The sequence below is a fragment of the Engystomops pustulosus genome, chromosome 4 (assembly GCF_040894005.1).
Source record: "Engystomops pustulosus chromosome 4, aEngPut4.maternal, whole genome shotgun sequence".
Lineage (NCBI taxonomy): Eukaryota > Metazoa > Chordata > Amphibia > Anura > Leptodactylidae > Engystomops > Engystomops pustulosus.
Genome location: NC_092414.1, coordinates 164,855,222 through 164,876,580, shown reverse-complemented (window position 1 = coordinate 164,876,580; position 21,359 = coordinate 164,855,222). Strand labels below are relative to the sequence as shown.

The 21,359-nt window shown below is 44.1% G+C and overlaps 2 protein-coding genes and 1 long non-coding RNA gene across 4 annotated transcripts; 2 read left to right on the top strand and 1 right to left on the bottom strand.

Moving 5' to 3' along the window:
- Positions 1–6,126: 6,126 nt before the first annotated feature.
- NGRN (neugrin, neurite outgrowth associated) lies at positions 6,127–10,526 on the top strand. The gene is made up of 3 exons (XM_072148435.1): positions 6,127–6,390; positions 8,866–8,976; positions 9,794–10,526. The coding sequence occupies exons 1-3, from the start codon at positions 6,209–6,211 to the stop codon at positions 10,425–10,427; spliced, it is 927 nt and encodes a 308-aa protein (XP_072004536.1). The 5' UTR covers positions 6,127–6,208; the 3' UTR covers positions 10,428–10,526.
- Positions 9,297–12,049, bottom strand: LOC140127580 (uncharacterized). Of its 2 annotated transcripts, none has more exons than XR_011855021.1 (3): positions 11,412–12,049; positions 9,763–11,313; positions 9,297–9,449 (listed from the first exon to the last, which is right to left on the bottom strand). It is a non-coding gene; the product is annotated as an uncharacterized lncRNA (long non-coding RNA). The 2 variants fall into 2 exon arrangements; XR_011855020.1 differs by having other exon boundaries at positions 11,516–12,049.
- A 1,680-nt stretch (positions 12,050–13,729) lies between these two features.
- Positions 13,730–19,058, top strand: HDDC3 (HD domain containing 3). Its single transcript, XM_072148434.1, has 4 exons — positions 13,730–14,037; positions 15,255–15,310; positions 17,491–17,731; positions 18,337–19,058. The coding sequence occupies exons 1-4, from the start codon at positions 13,839–13,841 to the stop codon at positions 18,465–18,467; spliced, it is 627 nt and encodes a 208-aa protein (XP_072004535.1). The 5' UTR covers positions 13,730–13,838; the 3' UTR covers positions 18,468–19,058.
- Positions 19,059–21,359: the final 2,301 nt, after the last annotated feature.

The window sequence follows — 21,359 nt, the reverse complement described above, 5'->3', positions numbered from 1 at the left end:
TCTATCCAGTGGAATTAAACCGTGTAGTTTTCTATAGAAGGACAGCAAGCAGAGATCTTGAAAACTGTGAGGAATTGATAGAGGAGGTAAATTGGAAAATTAAAGCTTTCTGTAGAATAACAGCAAGTAGAGATCTGGAAAAACACAAAGAATTGATATAGAAAGTACAGTATATGGGAAAATTGTATAACTTTTCATTACACAAACAATGCAAATTATTTTCTGGAAAGTGGACAAAGGTCTTTTTTAAAGTTGTTATAGCTGTTACATTATTATAATGGTATACAGTGGGGGGAAAAAAAGAATTAGGCATACAACAATTGTGCAAGAGGCCTGTAATGGGCATCATAGGTAGACCTCAACTATGAGAGACAAAATAAGAATATAAATCCAGGAAATCACTTTGTCTTATTTCTAAAGAATCTATTTGCAAATTTTGGTGGAGAATAAGTATTTGGTCAATAACAAAACATTATTTAAATACTTAGTTATAAATCCTTTGTGGTCAATGACAGAGGTCAAATGTTTTCTGTAAGTCTTCAAAAGGTTGGCACAAACTGTTGCTGGTATGTTGGACCACTTCTCCATGCAGATCTCCTCTAGAACAGTGATGTTTTCGGGTTGTCACTGGGCAACACGGACTCCCCCCCAAGGTTTTCAATGGGGTTGAAATCTGCAGACCGTCTAGGCCACGCCAGGACTTTGAAATACTTGTTATGAAGCCACTTCTTCATTGCCCTGGCATTGTTCTTGGCATGCTTAAAGACCCAGTCAGGTTTCATCATCAATGCCCTTGCTAATGGAAGGAGGTTTGCACTCAAAATCTCACACTACATGGTCCCATGTGTTTTCACATTTTGTCTCTCCTGCAATGGTGGATCTTCATATGGGCGGGCGCCCGGGGCCTTTGGCTTGCAGGGGGGCCCATGCCCAGGCCCTATGTGAAGATCCACCATCAGTCTGAAAAAAAAAAATCTATACTCATTTCCGAGTTCTTCTCCCCGGCCCCGTCTTCTGCTATTCCAGCCTGGGTGCATCACTATAACCCGGCGGTGTCATGCCCGAGTGGCGTTCTAGTTTATTACACTATGACTTCACGCGGCCGCGACACCCCCACGTCATAGTGATGTGCCCAGGCCAGAAGAGGAGCAGATGGAGCCGCGGGGCTAGAAGCCTGAAAGTGAGTATGGATTTTGTCTTTCAAGAGGGCCCTGCTGTGGACAATATATTAAAAAGGGGCACATGGGGTGGACATTTTTTTTAAAGGGGTCCATCTAGGGTGGACATTTCATTAAAAGGGGTCAACTGGGGTGGACATTTCATTAAAGAAGGGTATCTGCTGTAGGCATTTCATTCAAGGGGGCATCTGCTGTGGACATTTCATTAAAAGCTAGCATCTGATGGACATTTCATTAAAGGGGGGGGGGCTCTCCTGTGGACTTTTCAGTAGAGGGGGGCATCTGCGGTGGACATTTCATAAAAGGGGGGCTTCTGCTGTGGACATTTCAGTAAAGGGTGGCATCTGGTGGACATTTCATTAAAGGGGGGCTCTCCTGTGGACATTTCAGTAAAGGAGGGCATCTGCGGTGGACATTTCATAAAGGGGGGCTCTCCTGTGGACTTTGCAGTAATGAGGTGTGGCTGCTGCTGGACATTTTAGCAGAGCAGCAGATGCATTTCATTAAAAGGGGGCATCTAGAGTGGTCATTTAGTTAAAGGAGGCCATCTGGGGTGGACATTTCGTTAAAGGGGGCATCTGCTGTGGGCATTTTATTTAAGGGGGCATCTGCTGTGGACATTTCATTAAAAGGGGGCATCTCCTGTGGACATTTCATTAAAAGCTAGCATCTGGTGGACATTTCATTAAAGGGGGGGGGGGGGGGGGCATCTCCTGTGGACATTTCATTAAAAGTTAGCATCTGGTGGGCATTTCATTAAAGGGGGGGGGGCTCTCCTGTGGACTTTTTAGTAAAGGGGGGCATCTGCGGTGGCCATTTCATAAAAGGGGGCATCTGCTGTGGACATTTCAGTAAAGGGGGGCATTTGCGGTTGACATTTCATTAAAGGGGGGCTGTGCTGTAGACGTTTCTATTAAGAGGGCGGCTCTCCTGTGGACTTGCATTAAAGAGGTGCGGCTGCTGCTGGACATTTTGGCACAGTAGCAGATGCATTTCCTATGCTGTGGCTTATACTCCAGTCAACTTTTTCCATTTTTTTTTTTGTGGTAAAATTAGGAGCTTCGGCTTATACTTGAGTATTCACACTATGAGGGGGAGTTCATCCTTAGAGCACACAGAGGCCGGGCCACCCAGGGGTAGCATCCACATCTCCTACACTGTCTCGTCCGGGCGGTAGTCGGGGTGGAGCATTTCATGCAGTTACGGAATGTGATCAGCTTTCCTAAATAGATGAGTTATAAGAGCATGGTTGAAGGTGACCGTTTAATTTTATAAACAGTATAAAATTAATGATACAGAGGATGTAAAGTAGCACTTAAAGGAAACCTACCACTTGTAGTGGCAGGTTTCCGATGGAAATACCGGGCACCAGCTCAGGGTGAGCTGGTGCCGGAGCTTATTTTAGTTAGTATTTTAAACCGCGGTATCGCGGTTTAAAACACTTTTTAAACGTTATAGCTGGCGCAGGCAGGTACGCGCTCGGCGCTTACCGTGCACGCGGCTCTCATTCACTTCCTATGTAGCCGCGTGCACGGTAAGCGCCGAGCGCGTACCTGCCTGCGCCGGCTATGAAGTTTAAATAGTGTTTTAAACCGCGATACCGCGGTTTAAAACACTAGCTAAAATAAGCTCCGGCACCAGCTCACCCTGAGCTGGTGCCCGGTATTGCCATCGGAAACCTGCCACTACAAGTGGTAGGTTTCCTTTAAGTCCTAACATCCGGGCACATATTGGTTTGGACACTGGGGGGGCCCTATTTGTGTGAACAGCCCGGGGCCCATGGGACACTTAATCCGCCACTGCTCTCTTGTCTACCTATGATGTCAATGACATAATCTCCATCATATTTTTAAATGGGAGAATTTGCACAACTGCTGGCTGACTGAATACCTTTTTCCCCACTCTATCATTCATTAAAAAACAAAAGCAACTCATAAAATATAAGATGGAAGCGCCAAAATGGTTCTTATGCAATAGGTGGACAGATTGATTGTTTGTTTATTTATAAAAATAATATATACACAGCTCATACAGCTGAATCCTATTGGTCAGTTACTTATCACATGAGCAGTGTTCTCAGGGTATTGTGATGCTTTACCTGTAAGTGGCTTTGGCAGTTGACATGCGTTGATGAAGACATGTCTGCGAACGGCAAGGGAAGCAAATCTATGGAGGAAGAAGAAGAGGAAATTGTAGTACAGAGGAAGACAGGACGCAGGACGGAAAACATCTCTCACCCCAGAAATGGCCAAAGTGGATGAGGAAGATGTCACTGTACAGAAATAAGAGAAGAAACCATCAATCAAATCCATGGTCCAGAAGAAAGAAGACCTGCAGGGTGACCAGGGAGGCTCAGGACACAGCGATATTCAACCACCAGCTTCAGCACAGTCTCCACCTCCATCAAGCAGAGACTATTATTCCATTATGTGCTTGGCTTTGGCTGATGGAAGACACCTCAACCCGCCGTCAATTTGCTGTTAAGATCATCAGCAAGTGAGCCCTGTTAGCTGAATCTAAGGAGATGGATGTTATGGCGGAACAGCTTGTCCTACAGCTGGCAACTGGATGCCCCTTCCTTGCCCACAAAGACTTTGGATTCCAGACCAAGGTAAATAATATCACTACATACACTACATGTGTCACTGCACAAACTAAAGATAACACTGGGGGGTAAACTATAACAGTGGAGGCAAACCCATGGCACAGGTACCAGAGTTGGCACTCAAGGGACCTCTCTTTGGGCACCCAGACCACCACCCCAGTGCAGAGTTTGCCAGAACTCAAAACCTCCGCCTACAGTCCCTGGCCAACCAGGATGTGCTGGATTCAGTGCTTTTTTAAAGTGACACATCAATAGGTGCCTCGGACTACAGGAAGAGCAAGGAAATGCAGACAGGACTGCTTTCTTATTGAAACTCCTGCTCCGGGCCCCACAATCCTTCCTGTTCAGGGGACCCTGGAAGGAAGCTACAATGTTAATCTGAATTTCTCCTTTTTCCCAGGACTCCAATACGATTAAAAGCTGTGAGAAAACAGGTAGTAACAAGTTACTGCTTAAAGGAAACCTACCATGAGGATGAGAAGTAGATCTCATGGTAGATTCCTTATGCCTGCCTCTGCCCTAATCTGTAATTTAATAATCCTGGAACATAACCTAAACTGTTTACAATCTTTATTTTAATAAAATGTAAATTAACTGCAGAGGCTACTGGGCATGTCCTAGCCCTAGCTCCCATTGCCCACCCAGGCTATGGCCCAGACGCCTCGGGCAGTTAATTTACATTTTATTAAAATAACACTTTTTAACAAGTTAAGTTCCAAAATTATAAAAGGACATCTACCACCAGGATCAAGGATTGTAAACCAAGCACACTGACATGCTGGTGTGTGCCCCATTTGGCAGGATCCACCTTCCTATGACCTTGTTTTAAGTAAAAAAAGGCTTTAAAAAGTATGCAAATGAGCCTGAGGGGCACTTTGCTCTATTAACACCTATAGAGCCGGGAGTCCCTCAGGCTCATTTCCATAATTTAAAAAAAACTATTTTTTTCTAAAAACCAGGGCATGAGAGGTAAAAGAAGTGCAGATCCTGCCAGAGGGGAACACACCAGTATGTCTGTGTGCTTGTTTTAAAATCTTTGATCCTGATGGTAGATGTTCTTTTAAAATACAGATTAGGGCAGAGGCAGGCGGGAGCAATCTACAATCAGATTCACGGTATTTCTGATAGTAGATTCCTCATGGTAGTTTTCCTTTAAATTGCCATTTTGGCACTTTGCAATTAAATAAGTGGGTTTTGGTTGTAGTTTGGGCACTCAGGCTCTAAAAGGTTTGCCATCACTGTACTCTAAGAATACATAACATATGTCAAAAACCCTTTCCTGCTAGAGCAGATCTTAACCATTTTCTCAATACTTAAATTTTAAAGAAACTTGGACCCTTTAGATCCAATTTCAAACATCTTCTGCAATGAATAGCTGGGTCACCTAAGGACTTGTTGGAGATAACATTAGCACCTGGTCTATTTTATTCTTATCTTCCATAGTCCACCTTTCCCCCTCTCATTTCCACTCCCCTATTGTGTCTTCTTATATATATTCTCAGTCTATATAATTTGATATTCATTCTATGGCCCGCATTTATCAAAACTAATGCAGTCTGTACTATGTGCATATAGTATAGTGAATATATTCAAAATTTGTGCACAGTCTTCATTAATCTGGTGCATCCTGCACTGCTCCACTCATCGGGGTTGATAGAGACTGGACATTTTGCTGGGTGAGGACCCATGCTGGGAGATGTGGTGGGGGCATCTTGTCCTTACACTCCGGCCTGCTAATTATAATTTCTTTTCTAGGTGATCCTGGTGTGTCAAGACTAGTGCCGAACAGCACCGGGATCAAGATGATGAGAAGCGGGGGTGAGTATTTCTAGTTTTTTAAAATACTTTTTTGCATGGTTGATTTCCTTCAAATGCAACGTTTGGTCGGAGCCACATAAAGCAGTTGTATGAAGAGGGTCAGTGTGTGAGCACTGTATAGAAATATATGTAATAAAATATATACTTATTCTTTTGATGAATAATTTGGAACAATTCTGTTATAAGGGGCAGCTTTCTTATTTCACACATGTAGTATTTTTTGGATTTGTGTATCATTATGGACAATAACTGGAGATTAATTAAACTACTAAATTGGGGAGGTAATTACAGTAGTCCTAGGCAGAAACTACTCCTAAACTACACAATCTTATTCTCGGCACTCTACTACACAATCCTATTCTCGGCACTCTACTACACAATCCTATTCTCGGCACTCTACTACACAATCCTATTCTCGGCACTCTACTACACAATCCTATTCTCGGCACTCTACTACACAATCCTATTCTCGGCACTCTACTACACAATCCTATTCTCGGCACTCTACTACTGAAGCCTTCTCCTGTTCGCCGAACGCACTCCCAGGCGATGTAATGGATCACAGTTAACATCGATTCCTCCAGTCTAAAGTAGTCGATGTACAGCAATGGCGGCCTCCTTGCTGTCAGCAATGTGGAGACTCCGCATCCTTAGTGCCTCTCAGTCCTCACTATTAGGCTGCCGTGGTTTGCATTCCCGTCCTCCGGTCCATCCCTTCTTCGGAGATCAACATGAGCCGGAAAGTGACCAGGAGGAGGCGGAGGAAAGCATGCAACAGGATATAAAGAGGTAGCGAGCAGCGCATATGGCGGTGTCTATCATCCCTTGCGGCCGCGGACTGCGTGAGCTCTGTGTTTATATGGTGGGATTGTCGCGTGTTCTCCGCATATCACGCGCGTGGAGGAGCAGCGCAGTTCTTCTACCGGCCGCTAGATGGCTCCGCACAGTTTACTGATTCCCCTTCACGTGTAATAGTAGTGATGGTCACAACTAATGTGGACATGAGTAAACGCTCTTTTCACACTAACGTTCCTTACCTCCGTTAAAAAGTAAAGAATGGTTTAATCTATCAATTAAAAATCGCATTGACATCAATGTAAATTTTTATGTCATCTGTTATGATCAGTTTGGCAGGGATCCGTTATCCATATGTTTTTTTAAAACAGAGGAAAAGTACTTCAGCCTCTGTCATTTAAAAAAAAATAACTTATGGATAACGGATTCCTGCCAAAACGGAACATAATGAATGACATTAATTTACATTGATGTCAATAGGAGTTTTAAGTGATACGTTAAAGCTTAGTTAAACCTTAATTCTTTACTTTTTAAAGGAGGTAAGGAACAGTGGTGTGAACTTAGCGTAACTGTACCGTTTATAACTTCTACTTCTAATAAGAACTGCCACCACTGTATGAAACCTTCATCCATCCCAGCCTGCATCTACTACCAGGCTGGTGAACCATTCCTAAGGAACACTCTCCATGACCACTCCAGTAATCCGGAATCTCCAGTAATCTGGAATCAAGATCGGTTTGGCTGTTTGCCTACATTTGTTCTAATAAAGAACCGTGAGTCTGGTCCCTGGATACGGCTGTACCACCAAGGGCCCCCCATCCATTACCCAGAGACCTATATTACAGACATTAAGGGGTTGCCCCAAGGTGATCCAGTACATCAGCCTCTCCCTCCATCTTTCTTGCAAACTCTTGTGTTTCATTGTTCGACCCTCCTGTTTAGAGATGAGTGGACACGTATGTAACACCCCTGCCCATGTGGAGGCAGAGGAGTGTTTGCGAATAAGGCCCACAATCTGTCTCTCCAGCAGCTGAGCCTGTGTAACTCGCCTTAGGGGTAAAACAGCAATTCATAGGTTTTTAGCAGTGGTAGATCCTGCCTGTACAGGCAATGGTGAATAGGGTGCAAGTTATCATACAATTGTATTGCACCATGTACACTGGAGTGTGATTGACCAGGTTAACAAAACCCCTGGACAGGGAGGGGCTAGGGTCTTCTTAGGGTGATGCCACATGTGGTGTTTTGAATCCGTTTTTGGGGCGTTTTTAAGCAGTCCGTTAAACGCATGTGTATTTTGAAAATGCATCCATTTTTGGCAGGTTTGACCAATTGTCTTAATTCAAACTGGTCAAAAATACTTGTGTTTTCAAAAAACGCATGCGTTTTTTGACGGAGTGCTTAAAAAGGGTCAAAAACTTGTTCAAAACGCCATGTGTTGCACCACCCTTAGCTGTTGGAACCCAGTTCTCATTAGAGAGCACATCCTGTCAGAGTGAAGAGAGGGATAGTGTCTGTGCACCATTTGCACTGACACTCAGCTAATCCCAGGACAAGAGCTGCAGCATCCACAACTGGACACAGCTCCATCCCAGCCTGCATCTACTACCAGGCTGGTGAACCATTCCTAAGGAACACTCTCCATGACCACTCCAGTAATCCGGAATCTCCAGTAATCTGGAATCTGTTCCAAGATTGGTTTGGCTGTTTTCCTACATTTGTTCTAATAAAGAACCGTGAGTCTGGTCCCTGGATACGGCTGTACCACCAAGGGCGCCCCCATCCATTACCCAGAGACCTATCTTACAGACATTAAGGGGGTGCCCCAGGGTGATCCAGTACATCAGCCTCTCCCTCCATCTTTCTTGCAAACACCACCTGCCAGGCTGTAGGACAGCCCTCCGGTCCCCATACCAAGCACCGTGACACTAGCGTGCCTAGGCCGCAGCTGCCAGCCACTCCATTATTCTGGGCCCTGGCTGCCTCTAGGCCCCAAGTAAAGGCTAGGCCCCGGTGGGGGATGTTCCACGTAGATTTAGTTCGGATTTGGCAAAGCGACAAGGACGTGTTGCCAATCCGGCAATGTAATGGAGGGACACCCCCCCCCCCCCCCTTGTTCTTCAGCATCTTGTTTCTGTTATAGTTGGTTTGTGAATCCCGGATCATACAGTGTCCTTTTTCACGTACTGACCACAGTGTGGCCACTAACCTTCTTCCCTGTTGTAATCCCAATTACAATTTTGTGCTGCTGTTTCGCTGGGAAGCAGGGACTCTTTATGTCCTACAGCACTATAATGTAAGGAGTCCCGTCCTCTGTGGTCAGACTGTAAAACTGTATATTGCACAGTCCATGATTCACAAACCAACCCCGGGAGTCGGAAACTGCCCTAAATAAAATGTTGACTTTTGTGGTATGGTTAAGGTAGGAAACATGGCATGTCTATATTTTCTGGTTAACTTTATTTCCTGCAGTGCAATGAAGAGACGTCAGAAAGCAATCCTGTTTAAACGAATGAAAAAGGAGCTGGAGCCTCCGGAACCTCCTGAGAGACGACTGACCTGGAATGCAATACAGCAGATTAGGTAGGAAACAGATTTTTTTTCTTAAAAAGGCTCTTTATAAAATGCTGAATGACTGTGTGATATGGGGTTACTTATCAGAGATAAACCATTTTAAAGTGTGACTGCTTAGAGATCAGCCTGAGCAACAATTTTCCCAGGGGAAATTGTCAACAAGACTCTTCTCCTGTAACTATCTGTAGCGACAAAAGTAGTTCCATGAGCCCCATTGTATCCTAAGTTGTCATGGACTTGCATGTGGATAATTGTGACATGAAAAAGAACAGAGAAGTAAGGCTAAATTGCCCCCAATAGAACTGATTCTCACCTGTGAAATTCTGAGGTTTTCTGTTTTTTTTATGGCAGAGTTGCATCCAAAATCGTGTGAGAGTAGGACATGTTCTACTTCTTAACAGATTATTTGTAAGGTCTGTTAAAATGCCACTTGTGGGCACTGATCCATTAAGAAGTGCGGCATTTAATGCAGACGTGTGCATCTGTTAAAAAAAAAAAAAAATTGTCATATACACGAGGCCTAAATTAATTGATCATACAGAGGTATTCAACAAAGTCAGCAGTACTTTAGCTTCTATGAAGACGGCTGTTATAATTAATGGAGCTTTTCAGGTTATAAAGATTAATGACCTGTGGAACTAAGGTGTCTGCTTCCAGCTATGTCCCCTGTGTAGTGTCATTGTAATCAGTAGGGGTACTGTGCGTCTCACTGAATAACAACCTATACCATAGCTTGGTAATTTTTTTATCTAGCCTAGATAACCTGTAATGAATGACTTGAACTCCACCATGTACCTTTATATTGTTGTCACTTTATTTTTCCCAGATATTTAAGACAAGAGTTCCCTGAAGAGTGGCCATTGTCACGACTGGCTGTGGGTTTTAATGTGAGTACTGATGCCATAAAGAAAGTCCTGAAGTCAAAATTTGTTCCCAGTGAAACAAGGAGAATGAAACAAGATGCCACAGTTTTTCGTGTTCTAAGACCAGATACTCCAGGTACTAAAATTGAGCAGCTACAGCTCGGTTCAGCTGTCAAAGAACCGGCACAGCCATTACTGCAACTGCAGGGTAATAAAAGACAATTTCTTATCAGCGATGGAAACCTATCAGCGGGGCAGCTGCTTCCTTCACAAAAATCTGAATCATCCAAATTGGCATTAAGGACTGCAGATAGGACAAAGTCTCTGACCACGATACATGAGTCTCATGGAGCGATGCAGGGCGTCTTCCATGCTGTATCTAGTCAAGGTCTGAAGACAAATACACAGGTAGAACCTGATGAGACCAAAGACGAGGAAGAAGATGAACAGATACTGGATGAGAAATGGGATGGAGTAGTATTAAGTGACAAGGAACTTGAAGAATTAGCAGACAGCAACATCCCAAATAACATAAAGGTTGTACAGCAAGGAAAGGAGTTTTTTGACAGTGATGGGAACTTTCTATACAGAATTTGATTATCGAATAAACACTTAGATTATAGAGTGACTGCTTTATAGTAAATGGATTTTTGTGATTTGTCCTTTATAACTATAAAAATGAAACTGATTATAACATCACAATCTGCACTGATGTATTTGTAAGTAAATGCTGACTGTATTTTACCATGGAGTAGTTTCTGTATGACTAACAAAGACAACAAAATACTATTGGTATACATGGAGAAGAGTGAGTGGCTGTTGTCTGTTCTCGTGTGTAAGATTGGTGAACAAGTCTTGCCCTTGATGTTTAGGGCCAGGGGATAAGCGTGGTAAGCAAATGTTTTCTGAATAGTCTCGAAAAGATGAGTCTCATTGGATTTCAGTAAAGGGCACAATGTTGGCTCAGAGCCATTAATATAGCAAAAAAACACATGATACAATACACATTGCAAGAATATCAAATGTAAAAAATAAGAAACTTAGGAGCAGGAAGGGAGAGACCCATGGGTCTAGGCTCCAGCTAAGTTTATACAGTTTATAAGGTAAGTCACCAGGTGTAGATGGCTCCTGCCATTATGGTCTTTAATCAATTATCTCATCCTATAAGGCCGTTTAGATAAGGTGAAAACAGGATGGCAACTAGAGTGGTGCTTAATTTCCAAAAAGTACCAAACGTTAAATACAAGGCACTCGCCCATTTTTGTTGATTACTTCAAAATAAGCCTCTTTATTAAACATAAAAATATCGGGCGACGGAAGGTGCTGACACTGCGCCCGTTTTGCATGTTCTGTGCAGAATGCGGGAAACCGCTGTTGTTCTGTTTCTATTTCTACGATTTGGTTCTGTATGATATCAGACAGGCTCTACGTAGATCGTATGTCCTTGATTTGTGAAAGGAGGTCAGCAAAAGGTGGTGGAGCCCTGCATTTCCAAAATAGAGAAATAAGAGTTTTAGCAGTTGACAGTATGTATAGAAACAACTTAAATCTACTTTACACAGGGCCTGGGGGTAAACCTACCGTATATACTCTAGGATACGCCGGGTTTTTCAGCACAATTTTTGTGCTGAAAATTCCCCACTCGTCTTATACTCGGGTATGTAAAAAAAAAAAAGAGTACTCGCCATTCTGACGGCCCAGGCAGCTCCTCTTCTATCTCTATGTCTGGCACCAGCCTGAAGCCAGAAGAGGTGCTATCGCGGGCCGGCTATATACTCCTACAGGGGGGACAGGCAGGCTATATACTACAAGGGCTGGCTATATACTACAGGGGGTTGGCTGGCTTTATACTACAGGGGCTGGCTATATACTGGGGCTGTGACTAATGCATTTCCCACCCTTGGCTTATACTCAAGTCAATAGGTTTTGCAGTTTTTTTTTTTTCGGAGGAGATTTTTCACTGCTTCTACACCAGTTTTCTGGCGTAAAAGCACTGAAATAGATTGGACCATGTGGAGCATTCCTGACCTGTGCCTGCGCACTCTACACAAAGCTACACCAGGCCTGATTCAGTGTATCTGCTGCGGCAGGTGGTCGAGCTCCGGTTATGATAAATGTCCCCCTATGCGTTTTTGTTTTATTATGTTCTAATAAAGATATTTTCATTTTATTGATTGATTTTGTAGCATAGTCTGCACCCCCATACACCCTCCTCCTAGCGTAGCCTGCACCCCCGCCCCATACACCCTCCTCCTCCTAGCATAGCCTGCACCTCCGCCCCATACACTCTCCTCCTAGCATAGCCTGCACCCCCCATACACCCTCCTCCTAGCATAGCCTGCACCCCCCCCATACACCCTCCTCCTAGAATAGCCTGCACTCCCCCCCCATACACCCTCCTCCTAGCATAGCCTGCACTCCCCCCCATACACCCTGCTCCTAGCATGGCCTGCACTCCCCCCCCATACACCCTGCTCCTAGCATAGTCTGCACTCCCCCCCCCATACACCCTGCTCCTAGCATAGTCTGCACTCCCCCCCATACACCCTGCTCCTAGCATAGCCTGCACTCCCCCCCCCCCATACACCCTCCTCCTAGCATAGCCTGCACCCCCCCCATACACCCTCCTCCTAGCATAGCCTGCACCCCCCCCCATACACCCTCCTCCTAGCATAGTCTGCACTCCCCCCCCATACACCCTGCTCCTAGCATAGCCTGCACTCCCCCCCCCATACACCCTCCTCCTAGCATAGCCTGCACCCCCCCCCCATACACCCTCCTCCTAGCATAGCCTGCACCCCCCCCCATACACCCTCCTCCTAGCATAGCCTGCACTCACCCCCATACACCCTCCTCCTAGCATAGCCTGTACTCCCCCCATACACCCTGCTCCTAGCATAGCCTGCACTCCCCCCCCCATACACCCTCCTCCTAGCATAGCCTGCACTCCCCCCCATACACCCTGCTCCTAGCATAGCCTGCACTCCCCCCCCATACACCCTGCTCCTAGCATAGTCTGCACTCCCCCCCCCCATACACCCTGCTCCTAGCATAGTCTGCACTCCCCCCCATACACCCTGCTCCTAGCATAGCCTGCACTCCCCCCCCCCCATACACCCTCCTCCTAGCATAGCCTGCACCCCCCCCATACACCCTCCTCCTAGCATAGCCTGCACCCCCCCCATACACCCTCCTCCTAGCATAGTCTGCACTCCCCCCCCATACACCCTGCTCCTAGCATAGCCTGCACTCCCCCCCCCATACACCCTCCTCCTAGCATAGCCTGCACCCCCCCCATACACCCTCCTCCTAGCATAGCCTGCACTCACCCCCATACACCCTCCTCCTAGCATAGCCCGCACTCCCCCCATACACCCTGCTCCTAGCATAGCCTGCACTCCCCCCCATACACCCTGCTCCTAGCATAGCCTGCACCCCCCCCATACACCCTCCTCCTAGCATAGCCTGCACCCCCCCATACACCCTCCTCCTAGCATAGCCTGCACCCCCCCATACACCCTCCTCTTAGCATAGCCTGCACTCCCCCCCCCCCCATACACCCTGCTCCTAGCATAGCCGGCACCCCCCCCCCCCCATACACCCTCCTCCTAGCATAGCCTGCACCTCCTCCTAGCATAGCCTGCACCCCCCCATACACCCTCCTCTTAGCATAGCCTGCACTCCCCCCCCCATACACCCTGCTCCTAGCATAGCCGGCACCCCCCCCCCCCATACACCCTCCTCCTAGCATAGCCTGCACCTCCTCCTAGCATAGCCTGCACCCCCCCATACACCCTCCTCTTAGCATAGCCTGCACTCCCCCCCCCATACACCCTGCTCCTAGCATAGCCTGCACCCCCGTACGCCCCCTCCTAGCATAGCCTGCACCCCCGTACGCCCTCCTCCTATGATTGGAGCTTCTCCTGAATACTGTGTAATACACTGCAGCCTCTTCTGCCCTGTAGCCTTGCTCCTCCCACACAGATCTGATCACATGACTATGACATCATGGAAGGTCTTTCAGCCAACTTTAAACATTTTCTCCATGTAGCTCAGGAAAAGCTGTACGGCGCATGCGCAGTGCCGTGCCCGGGTGTCATGGCTGATGTTGCCGGTGTTCTAGAAGCGGCGCACTTCGCTGCCGAAAAGCATAAAGCGCAGAGGAGGAAGGATGTGGAGGAGACGCCATATATAAACCACCCCATAGGTAACACTGGCCGCCAGGGCATGTGTACTGCAGCCGCTATATGTAGTGCTGCCCCCTACTGGTGCATGATGTCCTGCCAGGAGGGAAGTAACTGATCACTGAGAAGTCTCATACAGGAAGGGAGAGCGGGAGGTAACAAGTAGTAGTGTCTGTGTGTACTGCTACCTAGTAACAAGTACCGGACAGGGTATATCATTATATAGCGTCATCATATTCCACATTACAGATCATATACAAATAACATATTACAGGGTAATAACATAGTCAGATGAAGCCATAAGGAGTCAGGGCCCTGCCACAAGAGCTTACACTCTATGTAACATAACAACGCATTTTACTTACATTTCTTCTCCTGGAGCCTCCATACACTGGGTGGTGTGTATGATGGAGGCAGACTATCAGTGATGAACACCATTACACTGTGGCACTCTGTGCTGAGCTATGAGGGTGATCATGATTTGTCACTGAACCCATTTTGTCCTATGGACACATACAGATTGGTTTTCTCTTCCTGGCTTCAGTGATTTGTCACTGGTGTCTTACTAAACCTTTCTTTTCAATGAGCTTTTTTTACTGGACAGTTCACAACTGTTTTTGTGTTCACTGACAACATTGGATCAGTGGAAAAAAAGTGTGAAAAAGCCTATTGAAAAGAATGGGTCAGTAAGACATTGAAAAATTACTGAAACCAGGAAGAGAAAAACAATCTGTATGTGTCCATAACAAAAAAATCGGTTCAGTGATTTGAAATAACATAATTAACCCCTTATACACGTCAGGTTTTTTTCATTAATTTCTTGCTCTCCACCTTCAAAAATCGATTTCTACATTTCATTTTTCTATGTACGGAGCTGTGTGAGGGCAGAAAGACATCTTTGCAATCAGCTGTAATGGGCTTCTGCAACCTGTCTATAGTGAAAATAAGGTCCCTGGTCACAGGTTCCCTTTAAGAGGTTGAAAAATTTGGGGAATTGAGAAAAACTAAACAAGAATACAAGTGCAAGGACCGGGCCACTAAACTGTGGTTTGCATACTCTGCCTTAATAAGTAAAAGCCATGTATCCCCTGTTCTCAGTGGGTAAGAAAATCTTTTAATCCCTGTTTGTTAGCAATATATAGCAGATGTATGTTTGTGCTGTTCCAATGGATTTTATGTTGGGGTTGGTTCTTTCTATAAATTTATAAAATAACTTGCTTCAATTTAACTTGTATTGCAGGAGTTTCAAGAATATTATCTCATGAGGCTGGAATCGGTGATCTATCAGTGCTGCAGGTAAAGCTCTTTAGATAAAATCAACTTTCTCTGTTTCCATATTTATAAACTTACTGGTGCATCCCATAGCAGTATGACACATGTGGCCCTTGGACCAATAAAGTTTGTTCTCGGAGTTGTGATAAAACTCTACAAATATATTAAATTATGAAATATCCTTTAAATGTCTGTGCAAATTAACCCCCGGCCTAAACTAAATATATTTTCATAAACTGCCATTAGAAAGCATTGCCTCTATCCCTTCATTGTCCCTCTACATGCCTGTATGGCCGCATTCACACGTACCACTAGGCGTCCGTTCATAACACGACACTAGCACACGGGGCTTATCAATCGCATGTGTTTCCCTGGGAACACATGTGCGTTCGGGCCAAGGACCGCCCCTTGTGCGCTAGCATCGCGTTATGAACAGACGCCTAGCAGTACACCTGACCGCGGCCTAAACATTGTAAGCAATGAGGTCCTAAAGCTGTATGCAAATGAACTGTGAAATGTCCAATGAGTCATTATCACATTCAAGCTGTCCAGCTTATTCATGAGTGGGAGGCACAGCCACACCCCCAGTGCTTGACTGACAGCCTGTATAATGGTGTGAGGTATAATGGTGTAATGTCTCCTCCATGTGCTTCCTGGTGCTGGCGCCCCCTGCAGCCTGTGTGTGTATAGGAGAGATACAGCCATGTTATAGCAGAACATGTCAGGTACTTGTGTCTCTCACATGTGTATTATGAGAGAGAGCATGTCAGCAGATAAAGCACAGACACCAGCAATGCTTTACTATACATTACACACTGACCTGAGCAGGGGGAGGAGAGGAGAGGCATAACAGGGGTGACATCACTGCCTCTGACCATGTGACCAGCCTCATTTACATAATAAAGAAAATGCAATTTTATAATGATTAATGTATGAATTGACTAAATAATCTTGTGAGCTGCTCCAACAGGTAGTAGTGACACGACTAGTGACAGAGACCTGATGACAGGTGTCCTTTAAGCCAGGGGTGAGCAACATTGGTCCAAGGTCCACATTGTTATACTGCTCATCTTTAAGGGGCCGCACTAGTAACTAGCACTCTAGATGCACAAACAACCACAGCACAGCACAAAATGCCACCACAGAAATTACAAATGCTACCTGAGCAGCCAAATACTGCATTCAGAGCAGATGATAATACTGGAGACCCCCCCCCCCCCAGGGCAGAAAACTACTGATACTGGAGACCCCCAGGGCAGAAAACTACTGATACTGGAGACCTTCGGAGCAGACAAAAATGTATGAATACTCTCCTTTGATGGGTCCTCTTTTGCTCCCTTACCACACTACAACTTGTTCTCTCCTCCATTTGTTGCTCCATGTCCCATGCTGGGTGTATGTGTCAGCATTAGGATCCGGAGCAGAGCTGTGCCAGTAACAGGAAAGGACCCGGGAGAAGTACAGTAAGTACTTGCCATTTCTGGGGCCGTTTTCTTTTTCAGTGTCCTTAAAAAGGCATGTACAACCAGTGTCAGGAGTCAGGACACTGAGTGGAGAGGACCCGGGAGCAGTGAAGACTTCTCAGCTGCACTCACTGCTACCCGGCCTCCTGCACCAATGATCGCTTCCATCAGTTATGGAAGTGCTTATTGGACTGTAACTGTCAGCAGGATGCAGACTTCAACTCATGGCTTGAAAGCTCCCTGGTGGCCTTTTAGCACGGGTTGTGCACCCCTCTTCTAGACTTTTAGTTGAGATGAATGTGGCTCCACTTTATGTACATGCTCAGTGGTGGAGCTCCTAAGCTACTGATCAGAGGAATGCAGCACTGGGAAGGAATGCAGCACATGTCTTAAGTACTGCTAGAGGGACCAGGAAAACAGAACTGTGGAGTCAGAGAAAGGCTGCATTTACACTGACTTATGCCCTCTCAGCTACGGCTGGGTGGGCATACGTCCACCGCTGTGAAAAGGAGGAGGTGCGACACCCTCCTCTCTCCATAGCAATGCATTGCGTACGGCTGTAACACAGGGAAAGATGCAAGGACGTGTCCCATCTTTTTCCTGTGTACGGAGCGGTACGGTGCTGCACAGTGCATGGGGGCGTATGTACAGCAGCAAGCTGAGATATCAGGTATTCAAACTCGTAAAACAGGACCAAACGTCAAAAATTGCCAACACTCTTTTCACTTTTCTGTTTCCTAGGCAGCTCTTCTACATGATACTGTTGAAGATACAAACACAACATTTCTGGAAATAGAGGAGAAGTTTGGACCCGAGGTGAGAAGGATAGTTGAAGAGGTCACCGATGACAAGACTTTGCCAAAGATGACAAGAAAACAGCAGCAGATAGAGCATGCTCCACACTGCAGCCACAAAGCTAAGCTGGTCAAGTTAGCCGACAAGTTGTACAATCTGCGGGACCTGAAGCGCAGCACTCCAAAAGGTACTTCTACCAACATCAGAAATAATATAGAAGTAATTGGTGCATAACCAAAAGGTACTTCTACCACTAGAGAGTTTGTGTTAAAGCCACTCTGCAGTTATTATTATATGGTACAAATACACCAATGCTAGAAAATAATAGTGTATACACACACATGTAATGAGGTAATTAGTGCCCAACCAAAAAGTTTAGAGCCAAATGCTTCACTCGCAGTTTTCACATAAAACTGCATGACACTTACCTGGTGTATTCACACTCTAACAGACCTTAAGCTTGTCATTATCAGTATATGTAATACACCTTTCCTATCAGATATACGGAGAGATACATGTTCCTACTCTTACCATACATACTGCTGCACACAGATCATCAAAGATCATAGTCTGTTATATATTATATACTGTAAGCTCTCAAACCTACATTTCCATCTGATTGTTTGTACTCTGTAATGTAGTATTATATCTGTATATGTCCTCTATGATTTGTAAAGCGCTACGGAATTTTATGGTGCTATATAAATAAAGATTATTATTATTACTGTTATATATTGTATACATATTTTTACTCATTTTGTTAGCATTCAGTGTCTCGTTTTACTCTTGTAGGTTGGTCAGAAGATCGGGTACAAGAATATTTCCAGTGGGCATTCCAGGTTGTGAATGGTCTTCGAGGCACAAATGCAGTCATGGAAAAACAACTGGACCAGCTATTTACAGAAAGGGGAGTTTTAGGTTGACTCTGATATATGTGTGTGTCTCAATCTATCATATACTGAATATATACAAAGATATTACAACCATAGTATAAAGACTTCTACTTTAAGAGTTGATTCACATGAAGTGCTGAGATTGATTTTTTTTTTTGTATGACTGTAATATATAAAAACTAATATAATATCCTAATAATCTGATTTTTACCCAATATCTTAAATAATATCTCCCAATACAACTTTCTTCTACACTATAGTAAAGCATTAAGATTTTGAATTCTCCCAGTTCCTGCAGTGAATATGTTATGTATTATAAATAACTATAAATTAATATGTATTTAACTTATTGAATACTGAATTAATTATTGTTGTATTTTCTCTGGAGATTTAAAAATGCTTTAAAGTCTGGAGTCAAAATTAAATGTAAGCAGCTCCATTAGGACTGAGCTGTGACTCGGTTAAGAGCTTATTCACATTAAAGTGCTTGGTCCATGAAACTTGGTGACTGTATTTCATAGACAGAACATTGCTCTGTGGATGGGAGTTTAAAGGGGTATTCTCATCTGGGCATTTACATTTAATTAAATTAATTTGCCTTATGTAAACATTTCTTCAATTGGATGTTAATAAAAAAAATGTTCCTGTGTGAAGATAATTTCTCATAAATGTAGCCATGTTATCCCTTAGAAACCAGATAGCTTCCTCGGATACGACCACGTCACACTCTGGCAGCGGTGGCCAGACTTGCGCTATAGAGTCCTGCAGGACCACCAGGATTCAGCGATCATTACCACAGGGTGGCTGTGCCACATGTAGTAACTCCTGGACATTTCATATACAATAATGTTTTGTTTCTTTGTGCAATCCCTTCAGCAGAGGTGGCCGTATCCGAGGAAGCTATCTCGTTTCTAAGGGACAACATGGCTACATTTATGAGAAATTATCTTCACACAGGAACATTTTTTTTAATAACATCTAATTGAAGAAATGTTTACATATGGCAGATTAATGAAACTGAATGTGAGTGCCCAGGCGAGAATACCCCTTTAAGCATTCTAGTCATATTAAAGGAGAGGAGTGCCTTATTTTTCTATAAGTTAACAAATTCTGGTTTTGATTGGCTTGTATTTAAATAAAATCAACAGCCAAACGCCGGGTCACCCCTGGAAATCAGGACTCCAACGTCTGATTTACATTAAGTCAAGAACCAAATGAATCCAGTATATGGTACAAATAAAAAGCACTGGAAAAGGAGATCAATTGGCACTCATGAAATTACATACCTTTTATTTTTATGCACAATATACTGTGCAATTTTATTTATAGGGATTTTGTTTTATTTAATTGTATTGGATGCTGGCTCTAAAGTCTCTTCTTTCTTATCAATGATCCAATGTAGCACTACTAAGGAGAGGCTCTGCATTCAATGTGTATGGTATGTACCACAGCACAATTATATGCAGAAATTAATTCAGGAACCTTTCTCTGCTCTTGTACTGTATATTTAATTACATTAAAATTCTAACTTTCTAATTTTCACTTTCCTGGCCTAGCACTGAACTCTCCTTAGCAAGATTCAGTTAGAGCAGTGCTAAGCGGCGATTTTAGAGCCAGTATTTAATAAAAACTAAATTCCCCTAACAAAGTATATCATAAAAAACATAATTTTAAAAAATTTCACTGTTGCCGCACGGGATAGGGTTTAAGATTCTGATTGGTGGAGAGTTTTACTACCTCAGATCTCAAGAACAGGGGTGCTATTTTCCTGTACATGCACCCTGCTGCTCCTTTGCAGCCAGGTGCAGTGTCATAAAGAATGCATGCACAACTGGCCGCACTTCCATTTTTATTTGTATATTTAAGATTTTGGTATAAGATATTTATAATTGATTTGTATTTCTTTAATATCCACATTTGATTTATATTCGATTTGTGTGGGGTTTTCTTTTTCTCAATGGAAACAATAAAATAAGCAGATACTCTTCTAGGAATGCTTCAATGTGCTTCTTTATTTATTTATTTATTTTTTTTATGAGCAAGTGGATTACCTGTGAACTTTTTAAATAAAAATCAAGCAAAGTAATATATAGGGTTGTTCATTGAAAGTTGTTAGAGACAATATATTTAAGTGATGAATTGATAAATAAAATGTGCAGATCAATAACTGATTTTGGCAATCTTGATTTCATAAATTGTTTGTGGTAACCTCTACAGAATAAAATGGATGTTTTTGTGCACCTGACCATATTTGGGGGCCATGAGCTGGCAACACAAATTGTGGATAGCTCACGGTCCCCCATTGAGATCTATTGTACACTTTGTCAGTGCAGTAAAGCAGAGTGTGTCATGGCACTGTGGCTGTACTGCAAATTATAGAGCAGGTCCTTTCCTTGACATTATTGGTGCCCCCTTCCCTTCTCCCAATTATGTCCACCAGCTGACTTGGGCCACAAACAGGACCTGTTATGCGCAAACATGAAGCCTAAAGTTGCTCTTAGGTAAAGTGGAGTAGTGTTTCTAAGGAAAATAGCTCTAGGAAAAAATTAACTAGGAGTCTGATAACCAATAGTGGGTTGCCAGTAGTTGGACCCTGACCAAAACGATATCAAGGAATGTATATGGATGTGGTATCTGCAGAATAGGTTATCAGTATCTGATGACACCCAGCCCTGTACTGATCAGCTGTGTCCAACAGACCAAACACACCGGATCGTGCTCTGTCTAGTTGACGAAAAATGTGGCTCATGTAGAAGTGGACGTTTTTTTGCTTTTTTTCCAGAAAACCTATAAAAATAAATAAAACCCTTCAAACAGGATGTCCACTCCATGTGGCCATGTGATCCGCGGCAAACTTTAACATTTTAAGATTCTAACAGGGGCACTCATACTATACTTCATCTGTTAAAGTTTGCTGGAAAC

What these genes read in the sequence shown, in the direction of transcription:
- NGRN (XM_072148435.1), top strand. Translation starts at nt 6,209, where the DNA reads ATGGCGGCCTCCTTGCTGTCAGCAATGTGGAGACTCCGCATCCTTAGT. An exon ending in ATGCAACAGGATATAAAGAG is followed by an intron (nt 6,391 to 8,865) that starts GTAGCGAGCAGC and finishes TATTTCCTGCAG; the next exon opens with TGCAATGAAGAGACGTCAGA. An exon ending in AATGCAATACAGCAGATTAG is followed by an intron (nt 8,977 to 9,793) that starts GTAGGAAACAGA and finishes TATTTTTCCCAG; the next exon opens with ATATTTAAGACAAGAGTTCC.
- HDDC3 (XM_072148434.1), top strand. Translation starts at nt 13,839, where the DNA reads ATGGAAGGTCTTTCAGCCAACTTTAAACATTTTCTCCATGTAGCTCAG. An exon ending in GTGATCTATCAGTGCTGCAG is followed by an intron (nt 15,311 to 17,490) that starts GTAAAGCTCTTT and finishes TCTGTTTCCTAG; the next exon opens with GCAGCTCTTCTACATGATAC. An exon ending in GAAGCGCAGCACTCCAAAAG is followed by an intron (nt 17,732 to 18,336) that starts GTACTTCTACCA and finishes TTACTCTTGTAG; the next exon opens with GTTGGTCAGAAGATCGGGTA.